Raw genomic sequence first — 13275 nt, forward strand, 5'->3', positions numbered from 1 at the left:
GGTGTCCAGTGCATTATTATTAATATTATCCCTGGTGTCTGGTGCATTATTAATAATATTATCCCTGGTGTCCGGTGCTTTATTAATAATATGATCCCTGGTGTCCGGTGCTTTATTAATAATATGATCCCTGGTGTCCGGTGCTTTATTAATAATATGATCCCTGGTGTCTGGTGCATTATTAATAATATGATCCCTGGTGTCCGGTGCATTATTAATAATATGATCCCTGGTGTCCGGTGCTTTATTAATAATATGATCCCTGGTGTCCGGTGCTTTATTAATAATATGATCCCTGGTGTCTTGAGGGTTGATGTTATTGTTCCTTCTCCATTATCTATTTCTAGAGTCTTAATCGCTATGAAGGCAGAGAGAAGCGGCCGGCGGTTGCAGGAGGCGCCGGATGATGATGAGATCAGGTGATAATGCACATCTTGTAGCAGATGACAGGGTCGGTGCCGGATCTTGTGCGGACGTTTCCTTCGCTGTGAAATCTTATAATCCGGGTCACAATCCTCAGTCTCTTCTGCAGCCTGAGCCCCGGAGCCGCCCGCCTGATAATCCAGCATCACTGATAATCTGCCGCTGATCACAGGAATCAGACCGCGGGGTGTAATCTGCATTGTCTTCTTCTTTTCAGCGAGGAGCTGAACCCCTTCACCCTGGTGCTCCCCGCCATCCTGCCGCGCTTTCACCCCGACCTCTTCATGCTGTACATGCTGTACCGGCAGCAGGAGGACGCCCTCTACTGGCAGGGCATCGTGCGCCTGGGGCACCTGACCGACACCAAACTGCTGGAGTTTCTGGATGTACAGAGGTGAGAAAAGGGGAGAAGAGCAAAACCGGGGTCACACTGCGCCCCAATATATACCGGACCCCAAATACAACCCATCCTTCATCAGGAAAACTAACACCCCATTATAAGAGGCTGATATCAGTCACATACAGTGTACACCCTTAGTTTCCCTTCTATCTCTATAAAGACACATCTGCAGGTTTTTCCCTCCGCTCTCTATAAAGACACATCTGCAGGTTTTCCCCTCCGCTCTCTATACAGACACATCTGCAGGTTTTTCCCTCCGCTCTATACAGACACATCTACAGGTTTTTCCCTCCTCTCTCTATACAGACACATCTGCAGGTTTTTCCCTCCACTCTCTATACAGACTCATCTGCGGGTTTTTCCCTCCGCTCTCTATAAAGACACATCTGCAGGTTTTTCCCTCCACTCTCTATACAGACACATCTGCAGGTTTTTCCCTCCACTCTATAAAGACACATCTGCAGGTTTTTCCCTCCACTCTCTATACAGACACATCTGCAGGTTTATCCCTCCTCTCTCTATACAGACACATCTGCAGGTTTTTCCCTCCGCTCTCTATACAGACACATCTGCAGGTTTTTCCCTCCGTTCTCTATACAGACACATCTACAGGTTTTTCCCTCCTCTCTCTATAAAGACACATCTGCAGGTTTTTCCCTCCTCTCTCTATAAATACACATCGGCAGGTTTTTCCTCCCGTTTTAGGTAATTTAGGAACCTAATTTATTTCTATTTGCCAAATCCCAGAATAATGAGAGAGAGAATGTTTTCAGGCATTTTTATTACTTTCTGCACAGTGAGAAGTTTCCATACACTAAGAGTACTGTGCCTTTAAACAATATGGGACCGCCCATATGATGATGTCATGTCTCTGGAAGCTTCTGATAGGATTATTGGCAACATCTGAGTTAATTAGACACACCTGTGGATGTATTGTAATGCACCTGAAACACACGGCTTCTTTGTGTAACATCATGGGAAACTCAAAATAAATCAGCAAAGATCTCAGGAAGAGAATTGTGGACTTACACAAGTCTGGTTCATCCTTGGATGCAATTTCCAGATTCTTGAAGGAGCCTCACTCATCTGTACAAACAATTATATGCAAGTACACACAAGATGGGAATGTGCAGCCATCAGACCGCTCAGGAAGGAGACGGGTTCTGTGCACCAGAGATGAACGTGCTTTGGTCAGACATGTGCAAATCAACCCAAGAACAAAAGACCTTGTGAAGATGCTGGCGGAAGCTGGTAACATTGTGTAATTCTCCACAGTGAAACGAGCATGGGCCAAAAGGCCACGAAGAAGCCATTACTCCAAAAGACACAGAAAAAGGTAGATTAATGTTTGCAGATGTACACAGGAACAAAGACCTTAATTTTTGGAGACGTGTCCTGTGGTCTGAGGAAACTAAAATTGAACTGTTTGGCCATAATGACCATTGTTAGGTTTGGAGGAAAAAAGGAGAAGCTTTGAAGCCTCAGAACACCATCCCAACTGTGACACACGGGGGCGGCAGCATCATGATGTGGGGTTGAGTTACTGCAGGAGGGACTGGTGACTTCACAATAGATGGCATCATGAGGAAAGAAGATTATGTGGCAATACTGAAGAACATCTCAAGACATCAGCCAGGAACTTACAGCTTGGGCAGAAATGGGTCTTCCAAATGGACAATGACCCAAAGCTACTGCCAAACTGGTTACAAATTGGCTTAAGGAGAACAAAGTCAATGTTTTGGAGTGGCCATCACAAAGCCCTGATCTCAATCCTATGGAAAATGCATGGGCAAAGCTGAAAAGGCCGGAGCGAGCGGCGACCTCCAAACATGGCTCAGCTACACCAGATCTGTCAGGAGTAGTGTTGAGCGGACCCGGCAAAATCCGGATCTGCGCGGTTTAAGCAGCAGATCCAAGCCCGACCCGGACGCGGGATTCCGGGTGCACGATCCGGATCCTTCTTTGTTTTTTTTTTGTCTTCTCTATCTCTCTCTCTCTCGTCCCGGATTCCGCTCCATTGACATATATGGGGCCGGATTCCGGATCGGATCCGTACTTCGTTGTCAGCCCGCCGCGGATCCGCCGGACCCGGATTATTGGCAGCTATAGTCAGGAGGAATCGACCCAAATTCCACCAACAATTGTGAGAAGCTTCTGGAAGGATCCAAAATGTTTCCCCAAAATCACACAGCGTAAGGGCAATGCCACCAAATACTAATGACCTGGAGGGAACGTCACTGTGCAGAAAGAAGAAACATGCCTGAAAACATTCTCTCTCTCTCTGATTATTCTGGAGAGCGGATGGAAAAACCTACAGATGTGTCTGTATAGAGAGCGGAGGGAAAAACCTGCAGATTGTCTGTATAGAGAGCAGAGGGAAAACCTGCAGATGTGTCTGTATAGAGAGTGGAGGGAAATCCTGCAGATGTGTCTGTATAGAGAGCGGAGGGAAAACCTACAGATGTGTCTGTATAGAGAGCGGAGGGAAAACCTGCAGATGTGTCTGTATAGAGAGCGGAGGGAAAACCTGCAGATGTGTCTGTATAGAGAGTGGAGGGAAATCCTGCAGATGTGTCTGTATAGAGAGCGGAGGGAAAAACCTGCAGATTGTCTGTATAGAGAGCGGAGGGAAAACCTACAGATGTGTCTGTATAGAGAGCGGAGGGAAAAACCTGCAGATGTGTCTGTATAGAGAGCGGAGGGAAAAACCTACAGATGTGTCTGTATAGAGAGTGGAGGGAAAAACCTGCCAACGTGTCTTCATAGAGAGCTAAGGGAAAAACCTGCAGATGTGTCTGTATAGAGAGTGGAGGGAAAGACCTGCAGATGTGTCTTCATATAGAGCGAAGGGAAAAACCTGCAGATATGTCTGTATAGAGAGTGGAGGGAAAAACCTGCATATGTGTCTGTATAGAGAGCGGAGGGGAAAACCTGCAGATGTGTCTGTATAGAGAGCGGAGGGAAAAGCTGCAGATGTGTCTGTATAGAGAGCAGAGGGAAAACCTGCAGATGTGTCTGTATAGAGAGCGGAGGGAAAAACCTGCAGATTGTCTGTATAGAGAGCGGAGGGAAATCTCTGGTTTCAACTATATGTAATGTCTGGGGTTATCTCAGCACTGGAGCGTTATAAGAGCGGCTGATATAGTCACATATAGTGTAATATAGCACCGCACATTATTGTGGTCACTTATAACATTAGTTATTACTTTCATTTCTTCTTCTCCATCAGGCAGTTGTGGCCCCTGAAGGACGTGAAGCTGACGGCCAATCAGGTAAGAGATGACAGTGGCCCCCAATATGTGTTGCACGTTATTTGGAGTGTGGGTGTGCATTTTGTGGGTTCAGGGGGTTGTAGAGGCCGATTGACAAAGACACCCAGAGTGTGGATTGTGCTCTCTATTGTGCGCCTACAGCTGCATTGCAGGGATTATACTGCCATAGAGAGGAGACATAGGGCCACAGCACCCGCTATAGGGCCACAGCACCCTCTATAGGGCCACAGTACCCTCTATAGGGCCACAGCACCCGCTATAGGGCCACAGCACCCGCTATAGGGCCACAGCACCCGCTATAGGGCCACAGCACCCTCTATAGGGCCACAGTACCCTCTATAGGGCCACAGCACCCGCTATAGGGCCACAGTACCCTCTATAGGGCCACAGTACCCTCTATAGGGCCACAGTACCCTCTATAGGGCCACAGCACCTGCTATAGGGCCACATTGTCTACTGTAGAGACCACAGCACCCGCTATAGGTGCACAGCACCCGCTATAGGGCCACATTGTCTACTGTAGAGACCACAGCACCCGCTATAGGTGCACAGCACCCGCTATAGGGCCACAGCACCCGCTATAGGGCCACATTGTCTACTGTAGAGACCACAGCACCCGCTATAGGTGCACAGCACCCGCTATAGGGCCACAGCACCCGCTATAGGGCCACAGCACCCTCTATAGGGCCACAGTACCCTCTATAGGGCCACAGCACCTGCTATAGGGCCACATTGTCTACTGTAGAGACCACAGCACCCGCTATAGGTGCACAGCACCCGCTATAGGGCCACATTGTCTACTGTAGAGACCACAGCACCCGCTATAGGTGCACAGCACCCGCTATAGGGCCACAGCACCCGCTATAGGGCCACATTGTCTACTGTAGAGACCACAGCACCCGCTATAGGTGCACAGCACCCGCTATAGGGCCACAGCACCCGCTATAGGGCCACAGCACCCTCTATAGGGCCACAGTACCCTCTATAGGGCCACAGCACCCGCTATAGGGCCACAGCACCCTCTATAGGGCCACAGTACCCTCTATAGGGCCACAGTACCCTCTATAGGGCCACAGTACCCTCTATAGGGCCACAGCACCTGCTATAGGGCCACATTGTCTACTGTAGAGACCACAGCACCCGCTATAGGTGCACAGCACCCGCTATAGGGCCACATTGTCTACTGTAGAGACCACAGCACCCGCTATAGGTGCACAGCACCCGCTATAGGGCCACAGCACCCGCTATAGGGCCACATTGTCTACTGTAGAGACCACAGCACCCGCTATAGGTGCACAGCACCCGCTATAGGGCCACAGCACCCGCTATAGGGCCACAGCACCCTCTATAGGGCCACAGTACCCTCTATAGGGCCACAGCACCCGCTATAGGGCCACAGCACCCTCTATAGGGCCACAGTACCCTCTATAGGGCCACAGCACCCGCTATAGGGCCACAGTACCCTCTATAGGGCCACAGTACCCTCTATAGGGCCACAGCACCTGCTATAAGGCCATAGCACAGTAGGGGCCACATTGTCTACTGTAGAGGCCACAGCACCCGCTATAGGGGCTTATATAGTTCTCCCTGCAGAGAGTGTGATCCTGTGGGGCAGCGCTGGACTCCACGCCGGTGCCCTCCGTACCCCCATGTCTGTATTATTATTCTGCCATACCGCCTGCATAATAATACTGTACTCGGCCCCATACACGTCCAGTCAGGGACAAAACGTCTGAGACTCGAATTGATTTTGGTTTTCAACGTTTGCCCCTTCAGTGTTTTTCGCTCTTTCAGTCGGACGTTTCTATGGTTACTCTGATACAATTATAAACATTCCAAAACTTGTTACATTTTATTGACAAATCCATGAAGTTTGTGTAAAGACTGAATATTCCCAGCGCAGACCCCAATTTCCCCAGACTCTGCCCCTCGCCCCCCGATTTCTCCAGACTCTGCCCCTCACCCCCCAATTTCTCCAGACTCTGCCCCTCGCCCCCCAATTTCTCCAGACTCTGCCCCTCGCCCCCCAATTTCTCCAGACTCTGCCCCTCGCCCCCCAATTTCTCCAGACTCTGCCCCTCGCCCCCCGATTTCTCCAGACTCTGCCCCTCGCCCCCCGATTTCTCCAGAATCTGCCCCTCGCCCCCCGGTTTCTCCAGACTCTGCCCCTCACCCCCCGATTTCTCCAGAATCTGCCCCTCGCCCCCAGCGGCGGGTATCGGCTTCTTGGCAGATCCGGACCCGTTCTGGTCTCATCAGAGCTCGGGGGTGTCAGGGGGGCTTCATCAGAGAAAATAACTTCAGCCCAAGAACTTCTGCCGTCCAATCTACATCCTGCAATGATACATAAATAGGTTCTTTCCCCTGATGCAGCCACACTGGACGTCTGGAGAAACCACTGCCGGAGACGAGAAGAGGACGCCGCCGAGAGCCTGTGCCTGCAGCAGGAAAGTCTCCAGAGACCACTCATCTATAAGGGCTTATCATCCATGGAGGGGGTCACTCACAATGTGTGGGGGCTTCTCATCCATGGTGGGGGTCACTCACAATATGTGGGGGCTTCTCATCCATGGAGGGGGGTTACTCACAATATGTGGGGGCTTCTCATCCATGGAGGGGGGTTACTCACAATATGTGGGGTCTTCTCATCCATGGAGGGGGCCACTCACTATATGTGGGGGCTTCTCATCCATGGAGTGGGTCACTCACAATATGTGGGGTCTTCTCATCCATGGAGGGGGTCACTCACTATATGTGGGGGCTTCTCATCCATGGAGTGGGTCACTCACAATGTGTGGGGGCTTCTCATCCATGGAGGGGGTCACTCACAATGTGTGGGGGCTTCTCATCCATGGAGGGGGTCACTCACAATGTGTGGGGGCTTCTCATCCATGGAAGGGGTCACTCACAATGTGGGGGCTTCTCATCCATGGTGGGGGTCACTCACAATATGTGGGGGCTTCTCATCCATGGAGGGGGGTTACTCACAATATGTGGGGGCTTCTCATCCATGGAGGGGGGTTACTCACAATATGTGGGGTCTTCTCATCCATGGAGGGGGCCACTCACTATATGTGGGGGCTTCTCATCCATGGAGTGGGTCACTCACAATATGTGGGGTCTTCTCATCCATGGAGGGGGTCACTCACTATATGTGGGGGCTTCTCATCCATGGAGTGGGTCACTCACAATGTGTGGGGGCTTCTCATCCATGGAGGGGGTCACTCACAATGTGTGGGGGCTTCTCATCCATGGAGGGGGTCGCTCACAATATGTGGGGGCTTCTCATGCATGGAGGGGGTCACTCACAATATGTGGGGGCTTCTCATGCATGGAGGGGGTTAGTCACAATGTGTGGGGGCTTCTTATCCATGGAGGGGGTCACTCACAATATGTGGGGGCTTCTCATCCATGGAGGGGGTCACTCACAATGTGTGGGGGCTTCTCATCCATGGAGGGGGTCACTCACAATGTGTGGTTATTTCTCATCCATGGAGGGGGTCACTCACAATGTGTGGGGGCTTCTCATCCATGGAGGGGGTCACTCACAATGTGTGGGGGCTTCTTATCCATTTGTCAATAAAATGTAACAACTGATGGAATGTTTATAATTGTACGTCAGTAACTATGGAAACATCCGACTAAAAGAGTGAAAAACACTGAAACCGCAAAACATGAAAAACAAAATTTGTGTCAGTTTTTCTAAACTTTTGGCCATGACTGTAATATACACTGAGCTAAAAGTGCCCCAAGGGTACCACACAAGAATACGAGAGCCATACATTGCTGACGAGGTGCCAAATACTACCATTTGTACCTGTGCAGCCCCCGCACAGTGCCATACAGCACCTGTACAGTGCCATGCTGCCCATGCAATCTGCCCCATCACAGGGCACCACTCACCTCTTCCACGGGGGCTTTAGATCATGTGTGATCCCCACTTATGACCTTTTGCCCCTTTCCACCCTTCTATAACTCACGCACTGTACGGGGAAGTACCAAGTGAACGGCAAAATAGAAGGGAAACCCTGTATCTAGGGAAGGGGAAGATGCTGACCCCTGACCAAACCTACTGCTGGTCCCTGACTTCCCTCATCACCATAGATAGGTTCAGCACCTATGCACCGAGCAGGATACCGGACCCTGACTGACCCTGAGCTGGGCCCTAGGTAACAGATGAGCTCTTAATCAACCCCACTAAGTACTAAAGAACACATCCGGATAACGGGGAAAGTGAACAAATAACTTAGACAGGAACAGCTACATACAACAAAGTTTCTCCAGATGAATACAAGCCGACTGCTCGCACTGAAGACCTGTAAAGGGTTTTTAATCCTATCACCAGCACAGAGTAAGGGGAATTAGGGTATTTAAAGACAGAAAGGGAAGTGCTGATAATTAACAGCTGAAAGGTGAGGAATCTGCAGGGTCCTAAAGAGAAAGGGATAATCCCCAAGAAGGGAAAAAGGGAAAGTCAGGGAGCAGCTTGTGCAGCTAATTGCTGCGACCTTCTACCGCCGGACACCACAGGACTGTCTGTCAAACGTGACATTGGAGGTTCTCCATCCCTGAGCTGCATGTGCTGCCTCCTTGTTACTTACCCCCTTGTGTATGATGCTGCCCCCTGACCTCACGGCATGTCTCCCCTGCATGTTACCACAACAATTCAGTAAGAATAAACAATTGCCCCCAATTTTCCTCCAGACCCGGCCTCTGTCGCTGCACAAAAACCCAGCGCAGCCCAAACCCAAACCCAGGATTAAGGTGAGATGTAGTGTCACATAATAGGGGGGCACTGATTATTATAAGACCTGACCCTACACGCCTTCTATCCCCTCTCCAATATGAAGGGTATATGTAAACAGGTTACACTGATGCAATGGCACAGTAAAGATGGTTTCTGTCACTCATCTCAGTGGCTGCCTTCGCTTCTTGAAGCTCAGTCCCACTCTCAGTGCCGTACGTCTGCGCAGGAAAGAAACGGCTCGCAGGAACTATTCACTGTTACAGCTGGAACGTCTCCTGGAGCTGGTGCACATCTGTTCACTTTCGTCTACTGTGGCTCTGACCACGGTCTTGTCCTGGCTGTGACCACGGTCTTGTACTGGCTCTGACCATGGTCTTGTCCTGGCTCTGACCACGGTCTTGTCCTGGCTCTGACCACGGTCTTGTACTGGCTCTGGCCACGGTCTTGCACTGGCTCTGACCACGGTCTTGTCCTGGCTCTCACCATGGTCTTGTCCTGGCTCTGACCACGGTCTTGTACTGGCTCTGACCACGGTCTTGTACTGGCTCTGACCACGGTCTTGTCCTGGCTGTGACCACGGTCTTGTACTGGCTCTGACCACGGTCTTGTCCTGGCTCTGACCACGGTCTTGTCCTGGCTCTGACCACGGTCTTGTCCTGGCTCTGACCACGGTCTTGTACTGGCTCTGACCACGGTCTTGTCCTGGCTCTGACCACGGTCTTGTACTGGCTCTGACCACGGTCTTGTACTGGCTCTGACCACGGTTTTGTCCTGGCTCTGACCACGGTCTTGTCCTGGCTCTGACCACGGTCTTGTACTGGCTCTGACCACGGTCTTGTACTGGCTCTGACCACGGTCTTGTCCTGGCTCTGACCACGGTCTTGTACTGGCTCTGACCACGGTCTTGTACTGGCTCTGACCACGGTCTTGTCCTGGCTCTGACCACGGTCTTGTCCTGGCTCTGACCACGGTCTTGTCCTGGCTCTGAGCACGGTCTTGTCCTGGCTCTGGTCATGGTCTTGCACTGGCTCTGACCACGGTCTTGTACTGGCTCTGACCACGGTCTTGTACTGGCTCTGACCACGGTCTTGTACTGGCTCTGACCACGGTCTTGTACTGGCTCTGACCACGGTCTTGTACTGGCTCTGACCACGGTCTTGTACTGGCTCTGACCACGGTCTTGTACTGGCTCTGGTCATGGTCTTGCACTGGCTCTGGTCATGGTCTTGTCCTGGCTCTGGTCATGGTCTTGTACTGGCTCTGACCACGGTCTTGTACTGGCTCTGACCACGGTCTTGTCCTGGCTCTGGTCATGGTCTTGCACTGGCTCTGGTCATGGTCTTTTCATGGCTCTGGCCACGGTCTTGTACTCGCTCTGGTCACAGTCTTCTACTGTCTCTGGCCATGGTCTTTTACTGTCGCTGGTTATGGTCTTCTACTGGCGCTGGTCACGGATCTTCTTCTCCGCTCAAATCATGGATCTTTCCCTGTGCATGGATCATGGATCTCCCTCTCAGATCGGATCACAGATCTTCCTCTCAGTTTTGGTCACCTATCCTCCGCTCAGCTCAGGTGTCACGGTACAGTGATGGAGGAAAGAGAGGGACGTTGACCCACTGTTCCCAGGGACTAAGCTTGCCCTGAGAGGGGCATGATTAAGTGCCTACCAAGTCTTTATCAGAGCCTCTGAAGAAGAGTATGGATTTCTCTGATTATAGGCACCGGTTACCATTTCAAGGCAACTCCAGATTGTTGTGCTCCACCAAGGTCGGTGGAAGGTGAGATGGGAGACGCAATTCACTGCCACTAGGAAAGGATAAATAAATAAGGAAACAAGCGCACTATGAGCAGCATCCGTGAATATCTGTTGGTATTTGAATATTAAGAACTGCTCACCTTTGCAGGTTGTGCGCCCCCGCACAACTCCAGTGAAAGCTTATCAGTCCAGATTTACCCTCCGATCTGATTCCAGCGTCCAGGCTTATTGAATCCAGACTTGGGGTATCGTTGTCGGCTCCTGAACTCCACCGGCACCTTGGATGTCAGGTTTTCCTCCACGATCCTCCAGCTACCCAGCTGGATTCTATAATGGGTTAGCAGGTCCTTTGCAGCTACTACCGATTCCCAATAGGGAGAGGGTACATGGATAAGAGTTCTATCGGTCTAACTGTAGCGCAAAAAGGACACTTGCTGGTATTATTTGTTGTACTTTAATGAGTATAAGCTCCTATTGATACAACGCGTTTCAGCAGAAATGCTTTCATCAGGTATCATGATGAAAGCATTTCAGCTGAAACGCGTTGTATCAATAGGAGCTTATACTCATTAAAGTACAACAAATAATACCAGCAAGTGTCCTTTTTGCGCTACAGTTAGACCGATAGAACTCTTATCCACTAGGAAAGGATAGACAGGGGCAAACCCTGACACTTGCCCTCAGCAGCCTTGATGTCCCTAAATGGGGTCTTTCACCCCGTGTGGTGACCACATGCCTATCCGTGTCTTTCCCTAAACACAATCCTGTCTAGTGCACAGGGCAGTGGGAACACTAGTCCCGCTCTAGGTAAGGAGAGAGAGGGTAAGACAGACAGGAGTGAAAGAAACCGTAATCCTACAAGGCACTCCAAACTACAGAGAGAGGTGTAAGGGGGAGCAGACAAGTGAGGCAAACTGAAATGGATTAAAGGAAAGGAAAACACCACACAACTTCCACGTTGCTATCTCTGGCTCCCAAAATGACTTCAAGGCCCTCAGCACACAAGTTCAATTTTAGGGATAGCTAACACTGGCAACTCCCTGAGCTAAGAGGAGAGTATTTATAGTAGAGGTTAATGGGAAACTCAGAACAACTGACACCCAGCTTTTCATCCTGAATTAGTAGGCCAGGTGAACTGCTTAACCCTTGCAGCATTGGACCCAGGGGAATCTGCACAGCCAGCAGTATTAACCTGTGCAGAGTTCGTGTAGCCCTGCGCTGCGATCCCCTGACACCAGAAATAGAGGGGACAACTCTCCGATATGGTACCCTTGTGACATCAGGTCACCAGTCTTCCTCTCAGTTCAGGCCACTGGTCTTCTTGTCAAATCAGGTCACCGATTATTCCTCTCATTTCTACGCTTCAATATTGCATCCTGCTGAATTTGCCAAGTGTAAACAGATTACACAAATGCTCACCGATCTTCCTCTCAGCTCAGGTCACGGATCTTCCTCTCGGCTCTGGTCACGGATCTTCCTCTCGGCTCTGGTCACGGATCTTCCTCTCGGCTCAGGTCACGGATCTTCCTCTCGGCTCAGGTCACAGATCTTCCTCTCGGCTTGGGTCACTGATCTTCCTCTCGGCTCAGGTCACTGATCTTCCTCTCTGTTCAGGTCACTGATCTTCCTCTCGGCTCAGGTCACTGATCTTCCTCTCGGCTTGGGTCACAGATCTTCCTCTCGGCTTGGGTCACTGATCTTCCTCTCGGCTCAGGTCACTGATCTTCCTCTCTGCTCAGGTCACTGATCTTCCTCTCGGCTCAGGTCACTGATCTTCCTCTCGGCTCAGGTCACGGATCTTCCTCTCGGCTTGGGTCATGGATCTTCCTCTCGGCTCTGGTCACAGATCTTCCTCTCGACTTGGTTCACCGATCTTCCTCTCGGCTCTGGTCACCGATCTTCCTCTCGGCTTGGTTCACGGATCTTCCTCTCGGCTCTGGTCACCGATCTTCCTCTCGGCTCTGGTCACGGATCTTCCTCTCGGCTCTGGTCACCGATCTTCCTCTCGGCTCTGGTCACCGATCTTCCTCTCGGCTCGGGTCACCGATCTTCCTCTCGGCTCGGGTCACGGGTCTTCCTCTAGGCTCAGGTCATGGATCTTCCTCTCGGCTTGGGTCATGGATCTTCCTCTCGGCTCGGATCACGGATCTTCCTCTCGGCTCGGGTCACGGATCTTCCTCTCGGCTCAGGTCACGGATCTTCCTCTCGGCTCAGGTCACGGATCTTCCTCTCGGCTCAGGTCACGGATCTTCCTCTCGGCTCAGGTCACGGATCTTCCTCTCGGCTCAGGTCACGGATCTTCCTCTCGGCTCAGATCACGGATCTTCCTCTCGGCTCAGGTCACTGATCTTCCTCTCGGCTTGGGTCATGGATCTTCCTCTCGGCTCTGGTCACAGATCTTCCTCTCGACTTGGTTCACCGATCTTCCTCTCGGCTCTGGTCACCGATCTTCCTCTCGGCTCTGGTCACCAATCTTCCTCTCGGCTTGGTTCACGGATCTTCCTCTCGGCTCTGGTCACCGATCTTCCTCTCGGCTCTGGTCACCGATCTTCCTCTCGGCTCGGGTCACCGATCTTCCTCTCGGCTCGGGTCACCGATCTTCCTCTCGGCTCGGGTCTTCAGGAGCTGACTAGTCTAGAATCGTTCTGTGGCGATGGTGGCTGTGAGCCCACTTCGC

The 13275-nt window shown here is 51.2% G+C and overlaps 1 protein-coding gene across 4 annotated transcripts in view; it reads left to right on the forward strand.

Moving 5' to 3' along the window:
* ALS2CL (ALS2 C-terminal like) overlaps nt 1-13275 on the forward strand; it is a 197958-nt gene that overhangs the window by 156402 nt on the left and 28281 nt on the right. For 3 of the 4 annotated variants that reach the window (XM_075315852.1, XM_075315854.1, XM_075315855.1), the window contains 4 exons: nt 348-419; nt 641-817; nt 4053-4095; nt 8800-8859. In XM_075315852.1, the coding sequence (XP_075171967.1) occupies nt 348-419; nt 641-817; nt 4053-4095; nt 8800-8859 (352 nt within the window). The remainder of the gene's footprint in view (nt 1-347; nt 420-640; nt 818-4052; nt 4096-8799; nt 8860-13275) is intronic. The other variant, XM_075315853.1, reaches the window with a different exon arrangement.

Source organism: Anomaloglossus baeobatrachus, chromosome 6, assembly GCF_048569485.1.
Source record: "Anomaloglossus baeobatrachus isolate aAnoBae1 chromosome 6, aAnoBae1.hap1, whole genome shotgun sequence".
Taxonomy (NCBI): Eukaryota; Metazoa; Chordata; class Amphibia; order Anura; family Aromobatidae; genus Anomaloglossus; species Anomaloglossus baeobatrachus.